The following is a 22437-nucleotide window of genomic DNA, read 5'->3' as shown; positions in this document are numbered from 1 at the left end:
GGGACCCTCCTGGGCTGTCCCTGTCCCCGGCCTGTGCACCTGAGCAGGCCCAGGGGCTCCCTGGGGCTTCGATTACACCTTGAGCCGCGGCCGTGTGGGGTCCGATGGGCTGTGTGCTCGGCCCTCTGAACGTGGCTGCTGTGCTCTGCTTCCTTGCGGCGCCTCTGAATCGGGAAGTCTGTAGCTGGAGGTACTTAATGGAATTGTAGATCACTGAAGTGAAGGGGAGCCCACAGGCAACAGAGGCCAATGTTCTTATCGTGCAGATGGGGAAACTGAGGCGCAGACAGGGAAAGGCATTGTCCACACAGAGTGTGAGTGGAGCTGGGATGAGAACCCTGAGCTCTCGGTTTGTTCTTCGTACTTAATTGTTCTTGCCTTGATGGGGTTGTCAAACTTTTCTGTGTCACCTGGGTGGGTGGTTAAAGGCAGGTGTAGGTTGTCCCGCCCCTTCCCTAGAGCAAGGCTTCTCACTTGCATGTGCGCAAGACTGGAGACAGACTGCTCGGCCCCTGCCTGGGGGGTTTTACTCAGCCTGGTCTGGGAGGGGCTCACGGGGGACCTCATTCAGGGAGCAGGGCAGATTCTGAGTCAGGTCCTGGGTCAGGGTCTTAGAATCTAATTTTGAAAATAGTTTCTCTGGGAGTTTCTGCTATAGTGATCCACGGACCTCGCCCCCATCCCTCGGCCCGAATCCCTCTGCCCGGCAACTGGGGGGTCGAGCGGGAAGAGGTGTGGAGGGGGAGTGGCCTGCCACGGTTCCTGTTCACAGAAGCCCGCAGGGGGGCTATCCGGGCAGGACTGTGAGGCCCGAGGCTGATTCAGCAGCGCCTCAGGGAACCCTGGATGTACAGCTCCAGGGCCCTCTCCCTGGGGGTTATTCATTAACTGTCCCCTCTGTGGTCATGGGGCCTTCTCTCTCATTGGCTTGGGATCTCGTGTGTCCCCCTGGGCCTTGTTAGTCCTCAATGCTGAGGTGTAATTCTGGGTATGCAAAAGAGCTCCATCTTGCTGTTCTCCCTGTGGCAGGCACATATTCGCACATCCATGCACTCCTGTACATGCATGTATACACACACACACACACACACACACACACACCCGTGTGTGCAGAGCCCTCCACAGGCGCACGGGCCTGCAGACAGCAGTCAGCCCCCACACTCGGTGCGGGACGAGCGCTGTGCCAGCCGGGTTCATCGGGAGCTTAGGCACGTGCTGTGCGTCCTTCCATTCAGTCCTCACCACACCAGCGCGTGAGGTGCAGCAGGGTGGTTAAGGATGTGTGATCTACAATGTCCAGGTTCAAACCAGGCTCTGCCTGGGCTGTGTGACTTTGAGGAAGTTTGTTAGCCTCTCTGTGCCTGGGATTCCTCATCTGTAAAAGGGTGATAATAAAAGATCTGAAATCATAAACTTGTGAGGATTATGTGTAAACATGAGAGTTAATGCATGTAAAACATCTAGAATAGTGCCTCACCCAGAATAAATGCTCAATAAATGTCAGCTATTATCATTCCCGTCTTACAGATAGGAAACTTAGGGCATAGAGTGTCTAAGTAACTTGCCCCTGTTCCCGCAGCTGGTAAGAGACAGATGTGTCCACTGTGGCTCACAGTCGTTCTTCTCTCTCTCTAATACACACACCCCTGCACACCCCAGTGCAGAATTGCTCCCAAGCCTTCTAGAACTCTGGGGGAGAGGCACCCAACCCGTGTCATAGGGGATTTGGAATCACTAAGGCTCAGAAATCCCCCCATGCTACAGGCATGGCGCAGAACGGCAAGGCTCGGGGAAGGGCTGTGCAGGGCTGGTGCTGCCTCGAGCACAGGCCTGTGGGGGAGCGGGCGGGGGCTCCCCTCTCCCAGGGAGCACCGTGCACAGGCACTTGTTCAGAGGTTGTTCTACCACGGGAGGCCCTAGTGGGGAACCTGCCTGGACAACCCACTGCCTCAAAACAACCCCTGAAGCACATTCTTTCTTCTGAAGCTCTGTTGCCCCACTTGAGTGTCTCATCCCATCTTGGGCAACAACCTCCTAGCCTCCAGTCCCTCAGCACCTTCCATTCCACCTTCCACGCTCTCACCAGAGCAATCTCGAACTGTCTAGTTTTCATCATGTCATTGCCTTGTTCAGAAGCCTTCAGAAACTCTGTCTCCTTGTGTACCAAACCCGAGCTATGGGGCCTGACCCCAAAGTGCACTCTCTACTGCGGTCAAGCCAGTACCTCCCTGGCTTCTGCATGTACTCTTGAGGAAATGATGTTCAAGCTTTGGGAGGCAAGAATCACATACTGTGTTGCTTTGCAGCCTAGAGGTTTCTCAGTAAATGTCAGAGGTGCTTCTAGCTTCAAGCCAAAGAATCAACACAAAATGGCCTGTCTGGGAACTTATTGTCTTATGTAACCAGAAGGCTGGGGTAGGGCCATTCTCGGTTGGTTAATTTAGTGGCCTAGCATGAACCCATGATTGTTTTATCTTTCTGCATTGGCATCCACAGCCTGGCTTTGTCCTTTGTTATCTATACTCATGATCACAAAATGGCTGCGGCAGCCCCAAGCAATCCATCTTCACACAGTAATAGCCAAAGGCTGGAGGGAGATAACTTTTTCCATGTGTCCTTCTTAAAAGCAAAGAAAAGTTCCCCAGAATACTCCCCTCTTCCTCATGCTTCATTGGCCAGAACCCTAAACTAATCACTGGCAAGAGGAATAGAGTTATCATGATAGGTTTGGATCAACCAAGCTTCCCCAAAGCATAGATACCTGAACGTGATGGTGGGCCGCTGGCAAGGCAGGCCTCAGTGTCTGAGCCGCTGGGGGCCAGGGGGAAAGGCAGTCTTCCAGCCCACCCACCTCCTTTCCCAACCTAGTGTCTTTTCAGCATGGTGTCCACCTTCTCGGACTTGAGAGGCCTTCTCCTCCCCTTCCCACACCCTTTCTTTTGGCCATAGCCAAATGCTTCTCCACCCGTCTTTAGGTTGCTAAATCTTACCTCTCCTGGACAATGTAGCTCCAGTGCTGACTCCTGCAGAAGCCCTTCCCTGTGGCCCTCCTCTGAGCCCCTGGCGGTGAACTCCCTTGTGGCATGCGTCCGTCTACACTGCCGTCCTCTGTTGGCTTGTCGGCCGCCCCATCCCCTTGGGGAGCTCTTCAAGGGCAGGGCCTGTGTCTGCTGCACTTTGGGACACAGAGCCTGGCCCAGCACCAGCAGAAAGCCTTCCACCAGAGTTTGTTGAATGAATGTACGATGAACTTGTTACCCAGCACCCTCTGCACGTCCTGTTTGCCCATTTCTTGGGCCAGGGTGATGGAGCTGGGGTCTCAAGCCCAGCTCCGCCTCCAGCCTTCAGATGATTGTATATGTCATTCTGTCTCTCTGAATCTCAGTTTCTTCATCTTCGGTGCCCCCAATGCCCACGAATACCTAGACTCTTGGGTTTCTCTAAGGCAGGGCCTGAAACAAGGACGTGGACACAGGCAGCTTGTTTGGGAGATGCTTCCAGAAAACAGGTTTGAGGAAGCAGGAGAGTGGGACAGGGAAGGAGGAAATCCATCGTGGGAGTGTGTCGTCGAGGTCCCTGGAGTGTGTCATTCTAGGTCGCCAGGGCTTAACTTTACTGGGATCTCCCAAGGAGCATTTGGGATATTCCCAGGTTTGTGCCCCAAAGGCTGAGAGATGGGAGCATTTACCGTCCAGCTCTTGCTCCCCGTTAGTTGAGCGCGTTCCCCGTGGCCTTCCCGCGCAGAGGTTTCGGGACGCACTTGCGGGCTGCGGGGGCTCCCGGGGGGCGCGGGGGAAGGTTTTGGGCAGCGAGCAGGAAGACAGGCGCTTGAGGTGGAGTGGTGTCCGGCGGGATTCTCGCCCCGAAGTGCCCACCACAGCTGCAGCTAAACTCGGAAGTGGCTGGGGGGCAGTGGGGAATTGTGTCAGTTTGTGGGGTCGCTCAGGGCAGTGGCTGCCAGCACGCAGCCCCGGCGGCCTCCTGCCCTCCCGACGCTTGTGCCTTCCAGCTGGCGTCCACCTTCCAGGCCACCGCCCGGATTGGCTCGGAGACAGGGGCGCACTTCACGGCCATTGAGAGGATGCTGCAGTACCTGAAGGTGCCGTGTGGGCCTGGGTCTGACGCGGGGCGCCTCGCGCAGGGGTCGTGGCTTCTGTGACGTCCGCAACCCGCTGCCCCCAGGGCTCCCGGCCCCTCCTGCTCCCGGTCCCCAGCCCTGTGTTGGCCATCTCTCTCGGAAGCGCTTCCATACCGCTCGGCTCACTTGGCCACGCCTCTCCGTGTGCTCCCGCATGCACAGGGAACAGTCTGCTCTTTGTAGGAATGATCAGTTAGCCCCGGTACAATAACAATGATGACAACAATAATTGGCATTATTATCGCTTCTATTTATGTCATAGCGTTAATAATTAAGAGCACAGATTCTATAGCCAGATTGCCTGGGTTCAATTCCAAGCTCTGACATTTGAAACATCTGCATAACCCTGGGAAGTGTATTCAAATTCTCTGTTTCCCATTCTGAAATGGGAAAGATAACAGTATTTGTTTACTGGATTATTACAAAGATGAAATGATACAACATGTAATGCACTTAGCACAGTGCCTGGCCCAGTGAAATAACATGATTGAATGTTATCTATTCTTACGATTGAGCTTTTATGGGCCAGGCACTGTGCTAAGCCCTTTGTATAGATTGTCTCACTGAATCATAAAACAATTTTATTAGGACGGTTGAATGACTACATTTTCCAGACAGGCAAACTGAGGCTTGGCCAGGCTGAACATCTCGCTGAAGGTCACACTCCCTCCACCGCCAGGTCTCCTGCCCCACCACATGAGTGGAATTTGTGAATTGTAGGGCCCTGATTAATGCCAAGAGACCCTGCTATGACACTGTCCCGGCAGTGGAGAGCTGTGACCTGCAGCTGGTGACCCTACTTCTTCTCCAGTGATCTTTCCTCTTAACGCACCCCACCGTGCGTGCTGCACAGTCCTGGCTTGGAGCTTGGCAGGTCTGGGTTTGCGTCCTGGTCCGTGCACTCATAAACTGTGAGCTTAAGCAAGTTGCGTCACCTGTTAGAGCCTTTCCCTCCTTGCCTGGGAAATGCACCTAACAGGGCTCGCCTCACAGGATGAGGACAGAGAAAGTCACACAACGGCTCTGCGCCACAAAACACACGCTGCAGGGATTAGTTATCTCTGCTGGCTTTTTTGTCATTATTGTGGATTCTATTTCTTCAGAGCCTCACACAGTAAATTAGAATAAGTGCTCTAGGTTAATAATACAAAGGGGCTGGCTATGTGGGTTTCTCACTCTTCTGGGAAAAAGCATGTGTGTTTCGGGTGAGTGTGGGGCGTGTGGGGCATGTTCCTCTGGGCTTGTCTTCTGCTCACCCAGCTGGTGCCTTGGCCACGGTGCAGGGCAGGCGGGGTGGGCCACACACCAGCCGCTGGAGGCCGGTGCGTCCACAGGTGATGGGCAGAGATTGATGATAACTAGATTGATAATAACTACTGATGTCTTTTTCTTTCTTTAAAAACAAGATGTGTGTCTCTGAGGCTCCTTTACACATGGAAGGCGTGAGTTGTCCCCACGGTTGGCCACAGCATGGGGAAATCACATTCCAGGATTACTGGATGAAATACAGAGACAACACACCTGTCGTCCTGCAAGGCATCAACCTCACCATCCATGGCCACGAAGTGGTGGGCATCGTGGGAAGGACGGGCTCCGGTGAGCTGAGCCCTTTCCTTTGGCCTTCGCATGCCAGACCTATCGCGGATTTGTTTTGTTTTTATTTCAAAATGTTAATTAAGGGGGTACAAGTGTTTTTGTCACATGGATGCCTTGTATGATGCTTAAGTCAGAGCTCTTGGTGTGCCCAGCAACAGAATAGTGTGCATTGTATGCAGTAGGTAAGTTTTTATCACACACCCCTTCCCAACTCCCCTTTTCCTGGTTTCTTGTGTCCTTTATATCACTTTGTGCCCGTGTGTATCTGTCATTTAGCTCCTGCTATTAGTGAGAATATGTGGTGTTTGGTTTTCCATTCCGAGATACTTCACTTAGGATAATGGTCTCTAGTTCCACCCAAGTTGCTGCAGATGCCATTATTTCATTCCTTTTTCTGGCAGAGTAGTACTCCATGGTGTGTATGTGTGTGTGTGTATTTTCTTTACGCACACATGAATTGATGGGCACTTGAGTCCACATCTTTGTAATTGTGAATTGTGCTGTGATAAACATTTGCACGTAGGTATCTTTTTGATAAAATGACTTCTTTTCCTGAGGGTAGATCCCCAGCAGTGGGATTGCTGGATCAAATGGTAGGTCTACATTGATTTCTTTGAGGAATCTCCATACTGTTTTCCCTAGAGGTTGTACTAATTTGCAGCCCTCCAACAGTGTATAAGTGTTCCTTTCTCCTGGCATCCATGCCAGCATCTACTGTGTTTCGACTTTTTAATAATGGCCATTCTGACAGGGGTAAGGTGGTATCTCATTGTGGTTTTAATTTGCATTTCCGTGATGATTAGTGATGTTGAGCATTTTTTCATGTTTTTTGACCATTTGTGTATCTTTTTTCAAAAAAACTTCTGTTCATGTTTTTTGCCAACTTTTTAATGTTTTTTTTTTTTCTTGCTGATTTGTATGAGTTCTTTGTAGAGTCTGGATATTAGTCATTTGTCAGATGCATAGTTTGCAAATATTGTCTCCCATTCTGTAGGTTGTCTATTCGCTCTGTTGGTTATTTCCTTTGCTGTGCAGAAGGTTTTAATTTAATTAAGTCCCATTTATTTATTTATTTATTTGTTGCTGCATTTGCCTTTGGGGTCTGAGTCATAAATTCTTTGCCTAGGCCAATGTCCAGAAGAATTTTTCCTATATTTTCTTCCAGAATTTTTATGGGTTCGTGCCTTACATTTAAGTCTTTTATGCATCTTGAATTAATTTTTATATGTGCTGAGAGACAGGGGTCCTATTTGATTCTTCTGCATGTGGCTGTCTAATTTTCCCAGCACAATTTATCAAATAGAGTTTCCTTCCCCCATTGTATGTTGTTATCTGCTTTGTCAAAGATCAGTTGGTTGTAGGTAGATGGTTTTATTTCTGGGTTCTCTATTCTATTCCACTGGTCTATGTCCCTATTTTTATACCAGTACCATGCTATTTAGATTATTATAGTCTTGTAGTATAATTTGAAATCAGGCAATACGATGCCTCCAGTTTTGTACTTTTTGCTTAAGATTGTATTGTCTATTTGGGCTCTTTTAGGGTTCCAAAAGAAGCTTAGGATTATTTTTTCTAGACCTGTGAAATATGACATTGGTATTTTGACAGGGATTTTGTTGAATCTGTAAATTCCTTTGGGAAGTATGGACATTTTAATGATCTTGATTTTACCAATCCATGAGCATGGGATATTTTTCCATTTGTTTGTGTCATCTGCAATTTCTTTCATCAGTGTTTTGTAGTTCTCCTTGTAGAGACCTTTCACCTCCTTCATTAAGTATATTCCTAGGAATTTTATTTTCTTTGTAACTATTGTGAATGGTATTGAGTCCTTCCTTTGACTCTCAGCTTGACTGTTATTATAATAGTGTATGGAAATGCTACTTATTTGTGTACATTGATTTTTGCAACCTGAGACTTTGCTGAATTTATTTATCAATTCCAGGAGTGTTTAGGGCTTTCTAGATAAAAGATCATATCATCAACAAAGAAGGATAGTTTGACCTCCTCTTTCCTGATTGGATGTCCATTATTTCTTTCTCTTGCCTGATTGTTCTGGCTAGGACTTTCAATGCTATGTTGAATAGAACTGGTACAGTGGGCACCCTTGTCTTGTTCCAGTTCTTAGGCAGAATGCTATCAACTTTTCCCCATTCAGTATGATGTTGGCTGTGAGTCTGTCATTTATGGCTTTTATAATTTTGAAACATGTTCCTTCTGTGCCTAGTTTGTTGAAGATTTTTATCCTGAAAGGGTGCTGGATTTTATCATATGATTTTCTGCATCTATTGAGATGATCATATGGTCTTTGTTTTTGTTTCTGTTTATGTGGTGAATCATCATGTTTATTGATTTGTGTATGTTGAACCATCCTTGCATCATTGGGATTAAACCCACTTGATCATGGTGGATTAGCTTTTTGATGCACTGTTGAATTCAATTTGCTAGTATTTTCTTGGAGATTTTTGTATCTATTTTCATAAGTAATATTGGCCTGTAGTTTTCTATTTTTGTTGTTTCCTTTCCTGGGTTTGGTATCAAGGTGATAATGGCTTGATAGAATGAGTTAAGGACGATTCCCTCATTCTCGATCTTATGGAATAGTTTCTGTAGGATTGGTACCAGTTCTTCTTTGTAGGTCTTAAAGAATTTAGCTGTGAATCCGTATGTTCTAGGGGTTTTTTGTTGTTGTTGTTGTTGTTAGGTTTTTCTATTTCTGCGTCAATCCCTGTGTTCATTATTGGTCTGTTCAGGATTTCTGTTTCTTCATATTTCAGGTGTGGGACATTGTGTGTTTTCAGGAATTTATCTGTTTTCTCTAGGTTTTCTAGTTTGTTTGCATAGAGGTTTTCATAGTATTCACAGATAATATTTTGTATTTCTGCAGTATCAGTTGTAATGTCTCCTTATTCATTTCTGATTGAGGTTATTTGAATCCTTTCTTCGCTATTTTGGTTAACCTGGCTAGTGATCTATTGATTTTGTTTATCTTTTTAAAGAACTTTTTGTTTTATTGATCCTTTGTATTGTTTTGGTTTTTTTTTTTTGTTTCCATTTCACTTAGTTCTGCTCTGAGCTTTGTTATTTGTTTTCTTCTACTAGCTTTAGGTTTCATTTGTTCTTCTTTTCTAGTTACTTGAGATGTGACAATAGGTTGTTAATTTGTGATCTTTTTGATGGAGGCATTTAAGTCTATGAACTTTCTCTTTATAACTGCTTTTCCTGTGTCCCATAGATTTTTTATTTTTTGAGACACAGTCTTGCACTGTTGCCCTGGGTAGAGTGCAGTGGCCTCATCATAGCTCACTGCAACCTCAACCTTCTGGGCTCAAGCAATCCTCCTGCCTTCTGAGTAGCTGGGACTCCACGCATGTGCCATGACACCTGGCTAATTTTTCTATTTTTAGTAGAGATGGGGTCTCACTCTTGCTCAGGCTGGCCTCAATCTCCAGATTGCTGGAGTTTATGCAATCCTCCCACCTTGGCCTCTCAGAGTGGTAGGATTACAGGTGTGAGCCACTGTGCCCAGCCTATCCCATAGATTTTTTTTTTTTTTTTTTTTTTTTGAGATAGAGTCTCACTTTGTTGCCCAGGCTAAAGTGAGTGCTGTGGTGTCAGCCTAGCTCACAGCAACCTCAAACTCCTGGGCTTAAGTGATCCTACTGCCTCAGCCTCCTGAGTAGCTGGGACTACAGGCATGTGCCACCATGCCCGGCTAATTTTTTCTATATATATTTTTAGTTGTCCAGATAATTTATTTCTATTTTTAGTAGAGACGGGGTCTTGCTCAGGCTGGTCTTGAACTCCTGACCTCAAGTGATCCACCCACTTCGGCCTCCCAGAGGGCTAGGATTACAGGCGTGAGCCACCGCACCCGGCCTCCCATAGATTTTTGATAGCTTGTGTCCCCTTTGTCATTCAGTTCAAGAAATCTTTTGATTTATGTCTTAATTTCATCATTGACCCAAGGATCACTCAGCCACAGGTTGTTTAATTTCCATGACTTTGTGTAGATTTGAGTGTTTCTCTTGGAATTGATTTCTAGTTTTATTCCACTGTTGTCTGAGAAGATACAAGGTATGATCTTGATTTTTTTGAATTTGTTCAGGCTTGATTTATGGCCTAAGGTATGATCAATCTTGGAAACTGTCCCATGTGCTGGTGAGAAAAATGTATATTCACTAGTTATGGGGTAGAATGTTCTGTAAATGTCTTCTAGGTCCATTTATTCTAGAGTCCTGTTTAAGTCCAGTGTTTATTTATTTTCTGCTTCAATGATCTGTCCGGTTCTGTCAGTGGAGTGTTGAAGTCCCCAGAAATTAAAATGTGACTCTTTTTTTTTTTTTTGCTTAGACCTAGGAGAATTTGCTTTATGAAACTGGGAGCTCCTGTGTTAAGTGCATATATAGTTAGGATTGTTATGTGTTCTTGTTGAGTTGCTCCCCTTTCCATCGTATAATGTCCATCTTTATCTTTTTTTTTTTACCATTGTTGATTTAAAGTCTAGTTTATATGATATGAGAATGACTACACCTGCTTGCTTTCGGTTTCTATTTGCATGAAAAATTTTTTCCCATCCCTTAACCTTGAGTCTGTGTGAGTTCTCGTGGTTTAGATGTGTTTCTTGAAAATAGCAAATATTTGGGTTGTGTTTTTTCATCCATTCAGCCAGTCTATGTCTTTTAAGTGGGGCATTCAGACTGTTCACATTTAGTGTTAGTACTGAGATATGCTCAATGGGATCCTGTTCTGTTCATCATGTTGGATGATACCTTATTGTTTTGTTTTTCTTCTTGTGCTGTTGTTTTATAAGAGCTGTGACCTATAACTTTTGGGTGTTTTCTTGTGCTGGGTGGTATCTATTGTGCTGTTGCATATATAATGCACTTTTTAGCATTTCCTATAGGGCAGATGTAGTGGTGACAGATTTCCTTAGTGTTTGCTCATCTGGAAAAGTCTTTATTTCTCTATCATTTATGAAACTTAGTTTTACAGGATACAAAATTCTTGGCTGACAGTTGTTATGTTTAAGAAGATTAAAAATGGTGCCCCAATCCCTTTTGGCTTATAAGGTCTCTGCTGTTAGCCTTATGGGTTTTGCTTTGTAGGTTAGTTGTTGCTTTCATCTTGCAGCTTGCAGAATTTTCTCCTTCATTTTGACTTTGGCCAGGTTGATGAGTGTGTCTTGGAGATGTTCTATTTGCTATGAATCTTCTTGGTGTTGATGACCACCTTGTAGCTGGATATCTGAATCTCTAGTAATACCGGGAAAGTTCTCTTGAATAATTCTCTCAAATAGGTTTTCCGTCCTTTTTGGTTTTTCTCCCTCTCCCTCTGGAATACCTATAATTCATTTATTGACTCATTTCACATGGCCCCATATTTCTCTGGGTGATTGTTTGTTCTTCTTTATTCTTTTTCTGCATATTTGACTGACTGTGTTAGTTCAAAAGCCTTGTCTTCAAGCTCTGAGATTCTTTTTTTTGCGAGGTCTAGCCTGTTGTTGAAGCTTTCTGCTATATTTTGTAATTCCCTAAATGTCCTTCATTTCTTTAAGTTCTGTTATATCCTTTCTTATGTTTTCTATCTCTTTAGTGAGTTGTTAACTTTTTCCATTTATGTCCTGAAACATTTTTTTTTGGCTTCTTTGTGTTGCTTTTCAACTTTATTTTCAATCCCATTCATTTCATTTGCCATCCATACTCTGAATTCCATTTCTGACATTTTGACAATTTACTTTGGTTGGGGTCCATTGCTGTGGATCTATTGTGATCCTTTGGTGGTATTGACTACCTTGTTTTTTCTTGTTGCCAGAATTTTTTCACTGGTTTCTTCTCATCTGAAACCTCTTCTCTCAGCTCAGGTTGATAGGTTTGCAGCACACCTGTTACCCTTTCCTGGGCAGTCTCCTGCCTAGAGAGAAAGAGGGGAGGTTCCTAGATAATACTTTTGTGTCCTGTTCTGAAGAATCGACCCAGCAGGAGAGGGATGGATCCACTGAGAGCGTGTAACACACCTGTCATCCTGTGCAGTCTCGATCCCTTGTGGTGTCACAGTCCAAGCCAATGCTGGGGGACATTTTTTCACATTGGTGAATTGGTCCCCAAGCCACTGTTGGAAGCTTGAGCAGGGGGCTGTACAAGTCCCTCTCCATGGAGATGGGTGGTGTGACCTTGTTCAATGCATGGGCAGGTTGTAGGACCTTGGTAGGTGCTTGGACATGTCATGGGACTGCAGCCAGTGGCAGGGAAAATTGTGGGTTCTTGTCAGGTGCCTGGGCATGTCACAGGACTGCGGTCAGTGGCGGGGCAGGTTGGGGGACCTGACAGGTGCCTGGGTGCCTCACAGGTCCTTGGCTAGTGCCTGGGCGTGTTTTGGAACCTAGGCCAGTCCTGGGGGATCTTTGTGCAGAGTGGTGGCTTTTGTCCTAGGTTGCTGTTGGAAGCTCAGGCAGAGGGCCGGTGAGTCCCTCTCCACTGAGGTGGGCATTGCAGGAGATTGATCTGCCCAGGTCTCCCCACGGTGGTGGCAGTGGCTGTTTGGCCAGGCTACCTAGGTGGTGGCCACAGGTATCAGGGCTGGGGGCCTTCCATCCAGGTCTAGGTGTAACGGTGGTATGTGGCTGGGGGCAGCTTGTGGCTACTGGGCCTGTGGTGGAGGGCTGGACTACAGACGTGGCATCACATTGTGCCATGGGGGTGTGGCCTGCCGACCTATGCGCAAGGCCGGGGGGCTTGTTCTGCTCCTTGAGGCCATGGGGGCATGGCCTGCTGGCTGGTGCACAAAACCAAGGAATGTGGCCTGCCACATGGCATGCAGGTCTACAGGGGCATGGCCCAGCGTGGGTGTACAGGGTCGGGGTGTAGCCTACCAGCTGGTACACAGAGCCAGGGGGTGTGGCCCACCACAGGGCGTGCAGGGCCAGAAATATTTTGGGGCATGTATTTGCTCATTCACTCCACAAATATTTATTGGGCCCTCATGCTATGTGAGGCCCTTGCTAAATAGACACTGGCAAGTGTCTGTCATAGGATGCCAGTGGAAGAGAGAGATGTTAAACAAACCAGCAAATAAAGAAATAAATATGACAATTACAGGTTGTGGTGGCTGCCATGATGGAACAAACAGGGTGGTTTGCAGAGAAAGGAGGTTGGTGGTGCCTGGGCTACGGAGGCCGATGTTTGAGCTGACATTCTGCCAGGGTGAAGCGCAGGCACAGCAGGCTAGTGGGTCCTCCTTTTCCTTCCCCCCTCCCCTTTCTGCACCTCTCCTGTAAGCATCCCACTTCTCCTCCTTCCTGCCCCCTTCCCTCTCTCCTCCTGGACTTCTCTCCCTCTCTTCCTCTCCTGTCACTTCTGGGAGATCTGGTCCAAGTGTACCTCCCTCCACCTCTCTGCATTGCTCAAAGATACTGTTCAGACTTTGTTCTTTCCCCTCCCACCCTTGGGTGCTTCAGAGCTGCCTCCTCCAGAAGCCCCCTGGATGACTCAAGCCTTCTTAGGTCTCCCCCTCCTCAGCACCCCTGCAGCACTTGCACTACCATAAGGTAAAGAGTTTCCAGAGTATTCTTTCGGGTAGTCTTCTCTTGCTATTTGCTACCTGCCAGTTGGCCTGAGAGGGCTGGGGTATTGGATAGAGAAGCTCTCAGTAGATACTGGTCCAACTTACTATATGCATTCACTAGGTATTTATTGAGCACTTACTATGTGCCTGGGAACCTAGAGGTTCATAGATCTTATCTTCAAGAACAGGGTTGAAAATTCAAATGTTTTGGGGCCTGGCAAGTAACAGATGAGTGCAGTGGGTCTGGGGTGTGTTGTAAGGCAGGCGGGGAGGGCCAGGTGGGGCCTAGAGAACACTATTCTGTCTCAACGCAGCAGCCATACTCAGCTCCAGCTCCTTGTTGCTGGGGGATATGGGCCCAGTGTTAGCAGTTCTACTGAATTTCAAGAGAAACATACAATTTGAATTTTTATATTTAGGATCTTTGGGTTTTTTTAAAAAAACGCTGGCAAGGAATTTAAAAATAATTGTGCACTGTGTGTGTGAAACAAAACATATATGTGGGCTGGCTTTGATCCAGAGGCTGTGTTTGTGACCTCGGATCTAGGCTGTAGGAAAGCTGCTCATGGCTTTGGGCACCTCTTGGAGCAGAGACGCACTCACAGCGACAAAGAATGGGCCCCAGAGAGGAGTGGCTCCGGTGCTTTCCCCACTGCAGACACAGGAAGTTGAGGCCCCGTTTCTGGCCCAACAGGGAAGTCCTCCTTGGGCATGGCTCTCTTCCGCCTGGTGGAGCCTGTGGCAGGACGGATTCTCATCGATGGCGTGGACATCTGCAGCATTGGCCTGGAGGACCTGCGGTCCAAGCTCTCGGTCATCCCTCAAGACCCGGTCCTGATGTCAGGAACCATCAGGTGGGTGCTGGGCAGGGGCCGGCCTGGTGTGGAAGGACAGTCTGCTGCGGGAGCCCAGGACCAGGGCCGCAGTCCGGGCTGCCTCTGCTCAGCTAGCGGCCAGCGCCGCGGTCCCTGGGCCTCCAACCTCGTCTCCGCGTGCTGGGCCTCTCCTGCCTGCTTGGCCACCTCACCAGAGCGCTGAGGATTGAATGAGGCTGATGGACTTAAGAGCATTTTGTAGATCACAATGACCTAAGCAAAAGCAAGGCATATTTTTATTTTTTTAAAAACCTGCCAGACACGGCGGCACATGTCTATATTCCCTGTCACTCTGGAGGCCGAGGCAAGAGGATCGCCTGAGCCTAGCAGTAGGAGTTTGAGGCTGCCGTGCACTGTGATGGTGCCTGAGAATAGCTACTGCACTCCAGCCTGGGCAACACAGCAAGACCCCATCTCTGAAAACAGAAACAAACCCAGATGGGACTGGTTAGGTTTCAGTGCACCATTAGGCATTAGTGCTGTGACTGCCACAGTCTTCCTCACCCAGGTGTGGCTTGTTCTCCTTTCCCCACCCACTGGGCAAAGGCCCTGCGGACGTTGCTGGAAAGTGCTTCTCCGTTGGGTTCACACTCTGAATGGTGACGTGAGAAAGTGAGAAAGATCCAGAACTGGACCTTTCAGCCTCTTCCCCACACTTTTTGTTTCCTGAGAAGTCACCTTGGGGACCAAACGTCCCCCAGGTTAGTGCTGCTGACGAGGCACTCTGGGCGCGCAGGGAGACGAAGGCACAGAGCCTGAGCGAGCCAGCTGCACCAAAAGAAGGCCAGGTCCCCCGGGTCTCCTTGATAGTTAAGGGGCATTCTTAGAGGCAAGAGGATAAACTGACCCCCAGAAATTCATTCATTCATTCATTCATTCATGCCTTTATCCTGCCATCCATTTGATGTGCCTTTTCTGAGCTCCGCCCGGTTGGGGCAGAACACTGGGGTAAATGAACTCTCCCCCTGTTCCCCACCCCTGGAGGGGCTCACAGTGTAGTGGGGAGGGCAGTGTGGTGCCGGGGTGAGACCCCGCGCACTGCAGTAGAAGGTGGTCACTGCTAGGTCAGAAATAGGAGCAAAGTGCTGAGGGGGCCCCGAGTGGGATGAGTGACTCTGCCCGGGTGAACCCAGAAGGGCTTCACAGCGGGACGTTTGAATAGTCTTGAAAGATAAGCAGGAGCTTGTCTGGCAGAAAAAGGGCAGGAAGGCTTTCTAGGGAGACTGAGCAGAGTGCGCACAGACGTGGGGTTTCAGCATGACTTGTGTCGCGTTAGGGGAATGATGAAACATTTAATGATAAGACATTTAGTGGTAGACTTCTGTGTTAAGGTATAACTTGGCCAAATCTATTGTGCCTTAGTAGAAAGAGCAGTAAAAATATGAACTATTATTGAGCATTTATATGTGCCAGCTGTATGCTTTAATATACTATCTAATTTAATGGTCACAACAACCCTATGAGGTTGTATTATCCTCATTTTACAGATGAAGAAACTGAACTTAGAGAAAGGTGACTCGTTGAAGGATACATAAGTAAATGGAAAGGATGAGCTATAACCCCAGGTAGTCTAAACCCATAACCTGGGATGTCCCCCACTTGCTGCAAGAAGAAATATGGACTGGAATATAGGAGATCTGGCTTCTCTACCCTGAAGCTTCTGTCTAGCTCTGGATGTCTGTGATTCCAGCCTGGATCTCATACTGACTTGTGATGTGACCTTGAACAAGCCATTTAAAACTCACAAGCCCTGGTTTCCTCATCAATGTAAGGGATATACCCATCTTGTGGGCGAGAGGGTGTCAAATGAGCCTATCTATGAAAATACTTGGGAGAATATCAAATGTCATGCAAATAAGACATTCTACCTGCTGCCTCTGTAATACCACTTAGCTCTGCCAACGCGATGTGTGGCTGCCAGGACAGAGAAGGAGAAAGCAGAGCCAACAGGCTTCATCAGGGCTGTGTGCTGGCGTCACAGGGCAGTGTCTGTAGTGTTCCTTCAGATGAAAGCCCAAACCCCACCGGGTGTAAAGTCCACATGGTCCCGACCTGATGTCAGTTGCCTGGATGATCAATTAGGATTCTTTTCCCTGGAAAAGATGGGAAATCCAACCCCACCACAACGAGCTACCACTTTACACGTACTAGTAAATAACTTTTAAAAAAGGAAAATAACAAGTGTTGATGAGGATATGGAGAAATGGGAACTCTCGTGCACTGCCTGTGGGAATGGAAAATGATGTAGCCACTAAGGAAAACGATTTGGCAGTTCCTCAAAAAGTTAAACATACAATTACCACGTAATTCCACAATTTTACTTCTCATCACGTACCCCAAAGAGTGGAGAGCAGAGACTTGAACAGATACTTGGACACCAGTGTTTGGAGCAGCATTATTCACGATGGCCAAAAAGTGGAAACAACCAAGTGTGCATCAAGAGATCAATAGATAAACAAAATATGGTGTGTGTATACACAGACACACTCACATGCACACACACCACACACATGCACTGTCACACACACTCATACACTCACACACACCACGCACACACAATCACACACTCTCACACACACACTCACACCACACACACACACGCACACACACCACACACACACTCTCACACACACTCACATACACCACACACATGCACTGTCTCACAGACACACACACACCACGCACACACACACACACCACACACATGCACTCTCACTCACTCACACACACACCACACACACACTCTCACATACACTCACACTCACACACCACACACATGCACTGTCACACACACACACACAGACTCTCACACACTCACACCACACACACACTCACACTCACACACACACTACACACACTCTCACACACACTCACACTCACACACACCACACACACGCATTGTCACACACACACACACCACACACATACACTGTCACATACACACACACTCTCACACACTCACACCACACACACACTCACACTCACACACACTACACACACTCTCACACACACTCACACTCACACACACCACACACATGCACTGTCACACACACTCATACACTCACACACACCACGCACACACAATCACACACACCACATACATGCACTGTCACACACACTCTCACACACACACTCACACCACACACACACACTCACGCACACACACCACACACACACTCACACACACTCACATACACCACACACATGCACTGTCTCACACACACACACACTCACACCACGCACACACACTCACGCACACACACCACACACACACTCACACACACTCACATACACCACACACATGCACTGTCTCACACACACACACTCACACCACGCACACACACTCACACACCACACACACACTCTCACACACACTCACACTCACACACACCACACACACGCACTGTCACACACACACTCACACACACCACACACATACACTGTCACATACACACACATACTCACACCACACACACTCACACACTCACACAAACTCTCACACACATTGTCGCACACATTCACACACACAATCACACCACACATGCACGCTCACACACACACGCACTCTCTAACACACACTCACACACATACAAACTCACACCACACACACACAGTAACACCACTCTCACACACACACACACACACACTCACACCAAACACACATCACACAAACTCACACCACACACACGCACTCTCACACACACACTCACACCACACACACCACACATGCACTCACACACACACACTCTCACACACATACACACACACCACACACACACACCACACACGCACTCTCACACACACACTCACGCCACTCACACACACACTCTCTCACACACTCACACACACTCACACACACTCACACCACACTCACTCTGTCACACACACCACACACACCACACATACACACACACACACCACACACAACACACGCACTCTCTCTCACACACACACACACCACTCATACACACACACACTCACTCTCACACACTCATACACACACTAGAATATTAGCATTCCTAAGCAGGAGTGAAGTCTGACACATGCTACAACATGGGTGCCGTGGAAACGCTGTGCCCAGTGGAATAAGCCGGGCACGGAGGGACAGACACGGCGCGGTCCCACGACACGAGGCAGCTGGCACAGGCACGTTCACAGAGACGGAAAGCAGAGCAGAGGTCCCCAGGCGCCGCAGGGGAGAGGCGAAAGGGGAGATTGTTTAGCGGGTACAGAGCTTTGGATGTAGACAGTGGGGATGGTTGTACAACATTGTTGCTACATTTAATGCCGCTGAGCTGGACACCTACAAATGGTTAAGATGACAAACACTATGTTACATATATTCTCCCACAAAAATAAAACAAAACCCAATGGCGTAGGCACAAGAGGCCTCTGTTGACTGGTGGCCTGGGAAGGCCCGGGCTGAGTTCGGGGCCCCGTTTCCCAGCCTCGCCTTTGCTTTAAGCCCTCAGGGGGGCCCTCGGGGCTCCACGCGTCCCACTCCTGTGGCAGGGCGGCCACAGTCTCCCTCGTTCAGCCCAGAGAGAAGGAGCAGGTCTTTTTCCCACGGTTGCCTCCACAGTCCTCATGCACTCCGAGTGGTTGCCTGCCCACCCCAAACCAGCCACCGAGCCAGGGACTGCCACGTGTCTGTTGACGTGGGCTTGAGTCACTCGTTCATTGCTGGAGTGGAAGGTGGAACCCCACCCGGAACGCATGGGCTTGAGGGCTGGGAAGAGGTGGTCCCCAAACAAAACCTGGGGGCTGCTGCCTGCAGAGGGGATGAGTGCTGCGGAGGCACAGGGCATGATCACTCCTGGGGGTTCCATGCGTTTCCCTAACCCCATGCTCCAGCTCTAACCATTCCTGGTTAGAGGATCCACTGAGTACACGCATGGATGTTCAAAGGTCGGGTGAGGTCATTGAACCCTTCTCTCTCTCTCACATGGCAGATTCAACCTAGATCCCTTTGACTGTTACACAGACGAGCAGATCTGGGACGTCCTGGAGAGGACATTCCTGACCAGGATGGTAAGTAGCTCCAAGGCCTAATTCTTGGTCTAAACCTGCATCTTCAGCAGGGGGCTGGTTCTTTGGGGGCCCCTCACTTGGTATTCTAGATGCCGCTGCTTTGGGTCATGGAGTAAAAAAGTCTCACGGAGATGACATGACTTGGGACTCCTGCACAAAGACTGATGGCACTGGGATGCCACCAGTGTGCCAGGCACTGTTCTAGGCTCGGGAGCACAGCAAAGGCAAGGCAGGCAGGGCCGTGGCCCTCCCGGTGCTTATATTCCACGGGGCAGAGGCAACAAGTAAATGCGTGAGCTACTGTCAGAGAGCGGTAAGTGCGATCGGGTAGAGATGAGCCCGGTGGAAACCTCAGCGAGGGCGAGAGCTCTGTTCAAGTGCGAGGCCAGGCAGGGCTGGAAACCATGCTGAGGGCGGCGGGAAAAGAGCAAACACGGGAGCCCGGAGATGAGAGTGGGCCGGGCCCCCCGAGGACTGAGAAGGGCAGAGGCTGGAGTGTAGACAGAGGGCGGGAGGTTGTGAACCGCAGCGGGAGAGGTAAGAGACGGCGGGTTAGGCCTCGCCCACAGCGGCCTGCGTGTTGTCTGCTATCCCCCCATATCACAGATCTCAAATTTACCCGAAAGACTGCACGCGGAAGTGGCGGAGAATGGTGAGAACTTCTCTGTCGGGGAGAGGCAGCTGCTCTGCATTGCCCGAGCTCTCCTCCGCAACTCCAAGGTGAGACCGCCACTGTGGGGTGGCCACGCGAAGCCACGGGTGACACGTGGCACGGGGAACTGCATTTGCTCTTTCTCCCTCCACTACACGGGCCCGTGGGCACCATGCTGTGTGTCTTCGCCAAAAAGCACAAACGTCCCAAGGGCACAGTCGTCACGGAGGGCCGTTCCACAGCGGCCGGTGCGGGTGAGGCGGGGCAGGTGGCGGTTCTCGGCCCGGCTACCTGGTGTCCTCATACCCTCCAACTACGGGGGCAGCGGTCCACCGCTAGAACCAAATTATGACGCTCTTGTCCCAGAAAAAGGCAAAAGGTTAGAGACTTGTTGATTTAAAAATTGCCTACTGTATACTCTTCTTAAAACCTGGTGGCAGGACTCCTTTGGATCTTTATTAGAATTGGGAATCAGATGACAGATGATCTAGGGAAAAACTGCATATTTTAAAATGTTTGATGTAACTGTTCCTAGTTTTCCACATATTTTGCCTATAATTTCAGGTATTTGAGCACCTGGGGCGGCCAGGCTCAAACCTTCTCTCTCACAAGTAACGCAGCACAGCCCCCCACACCTACACACGCACACGGTACGCACACAGGTGTGCAGCTGGGCACGCACCGCCCATCATAACTAATGATAAGTGCAAAAGATATTGGTGCAGACTGTCAGAGCTGCGGGGAAAGGGCTCGGTGGGACCGAAATGGAGGAGGAGGTTTCAGAGAATGTAGGACTTTCTGCTCCTCTGAAGAGAGATGAACAGAATTTGCGATGCGCACGGAGCGCTTTCGTAGCTTCTCAGTTCCTTATTTCAGTTACTTAGCCACTTGGTGCTGAAATCGCTTCCTCTATGTTGCTTCCCAAATTTGAACCATCACTTTATGATTTTTGTCATACCTGTGTACCGTCTGCAGTACGGTTAACTAATGATACTCCTTTTTTAAAAATGGCCTCATCCTGAACAGTAACATTTGTAAAATCATACTTTCTGTGCTAGTTACAGTGTTCTAATGCATACTTTTAATGAAATGAATACAAAAATGTCAAGCTAAAATCCGTATACTGGATAAATCATCTCGTGTGCCTCTCAAGGTGTGTGTACACCCCCTTGGGAGAACATGGCTCTACTTTAATTCAGGCAATTAATAAAGTAAGAAGTTTCCACTGGGCCATTTTCATTTCTAAGAACTTGGTTCTCTTGTCACTAAGTGACAGTTAGGTCTTGGCTGAGACCTAACATTGTCTTCCTAATGTAATGGATAACTAAGGTTCAAAGTGGCCTTTGAACTCAGCCCAATTCTCTCATTTTCCAGCCAAGGAAATGCAGGGCGGGAGAGGAAGGGACTTGATGAATTAGTGGCAGAAGCAGGACTAGACCCAGGTCTCTGGGGCCCAAAGAGGCTGCCATCACCCCTGCTTTGTGTCCACCAGATCGTCCTTATTGATGAAGCCACAGCCTCCATCGACGTGGAGACTGATGCCCTGATCCAGCACACAATCCGCGAAGCCTTCCAGGGGTGCACACTGCTGGTCATCGCCCATCGCGTCACCACCATCCTGAACTGTGACCGCATCCTGGTCATGGACAGCGGGAAGGTGAGCACTGTGTCCCTGGGCTGGGGGCCGGCAGGGGATGGATGCTCAGCCGCTGCCGCAGGAGGCCTCGAATCCTCCAAGACGGAGCTCAGCTGTGTCCCAGGCACTCCTCTGCTTTCTCTACCTCCAGGTGGTGGAGTTCGACAGCCCCGAGGCCCTGCAGAAGCAGCCGGGATCGCTGTTCGCAGCCCTGCTGGCTGGAGCCAGTTCTTCGCTGAGCTGAGGAGAAGTGAGACCGCACAGAGGCAGCAGCCGAGCTCAGAGGTTCATCAAGATGCAGCTTCGAGGTCTGCAGCCTGTGACCTTCTTGTCTGGAGAGGGCATCTTCTCCTGGCAGCAGGGCTGACATGTGGGGAGGGGTGCTGGGTGGGAAAATGAGATGGAGGGAGAAAAACCTGGAATAGGCCATTCTGTGGCTTCTAAAACCTTAGAAGCCCCCCACTATTTGAGACCACAGGGTCCAATGATCACATGTCTCCTTTTGACTTATACGTTACATAATTTCGTAATATCGTAAAAGCTTATCATAGTATTCTGATCTGTGTTAGAAGTATTGCAAATGATGTATTGATTTTATAAAAAATAAAACTAAAAAAAGTCACATTCTTTGTTCTGCTTTCTGTGTTAGCTAGTACTTGTTCAGTTGCAAGCAATAGAGATTCCCTCAAACTGACTTCTGGAAAACAGGACTTTATTGGCTCATGTAATAGAAAGGTCCAGAAAAAGTCCTGGGTTGGATGCCAGTATTGAAAGGCTGTCTGTCTCCAGGTCTCTGTCTCTCTTCTCTCAGCTCTCCTTTGCTTTGTTTTGGCATCACTTTCTGGCCTTCTTTCTTTGGCCTCATGGTGGCAATAGGGTTGCCAGTAGCTCCAGGCTCACGTCCTACCTGCTTGGTGCCCCCAGGTCTTCTCACCTCAGAGATTCT

At 48.6% G+C, this 22437-nt stretch overlaps 1 protein-coding gene across 5 annotated transcripts in view; it reads left to right on the top strand.

Annotated features, from left to right (window-relative positions):
• ABCC11 (ATP binding cassette subfamily C member 11) overlaps positions 1-22107 on the top strand; it is a 66529-nt gene extending 44422 nt beyond the window's left edge. For 3 of the 5 annotated variants that reach the window (XM_045533773.1, XM_045533776.1, XM_045533777.1), the window contains 7 exons: positions 4010-4099; positions 5545-5734; positions 13992-14151; positions 19125-19203; positions 19810-19923; positions 21348-21512; positions 21643-22107. In XM_045533773.1, coding sequence (XP_045389729.1) covers positions 4010-4099; positions 5545-5734; positions 13992-14151; positions 19125-19203; positions 19810-19923; positions 21348-21512; positions 21643-21735 — 891 coding nt within the window. In that variant the 3' untranslated portion in view covers positions 21736-22107. The remainder of the gene's footprint in view (positions 1-4009; positions 4100-5544; positions 5735-13991; positions 14152-19124; positions 19204-19809; positions 19924-21347; positions 21513-21642) is intronic. The other 2 variants (XM_045533774.1, XM_045533775.1) reach the window with 2 other exon arrangements.
• Positions 22108-22437: the final 330 nt, after the last annotated feature.

Source organism: Lemur catta, chromosome 20 (genome assembly GCF_020740605.2).
Source record: "Lemur catta isolate mLemCat1 chromosome 20, mLemCat1.pri, whole genome shotgun sequence".
Classification (NCBI taxonomy): Eukaryota; Metazoa; Chordata; class Mammalia; order Primates; family Lemuridae; genus Lemur; species Lemur catta.
This window is presented reverse-complemented; position numbering and strand designations above follow the sequence as displayed.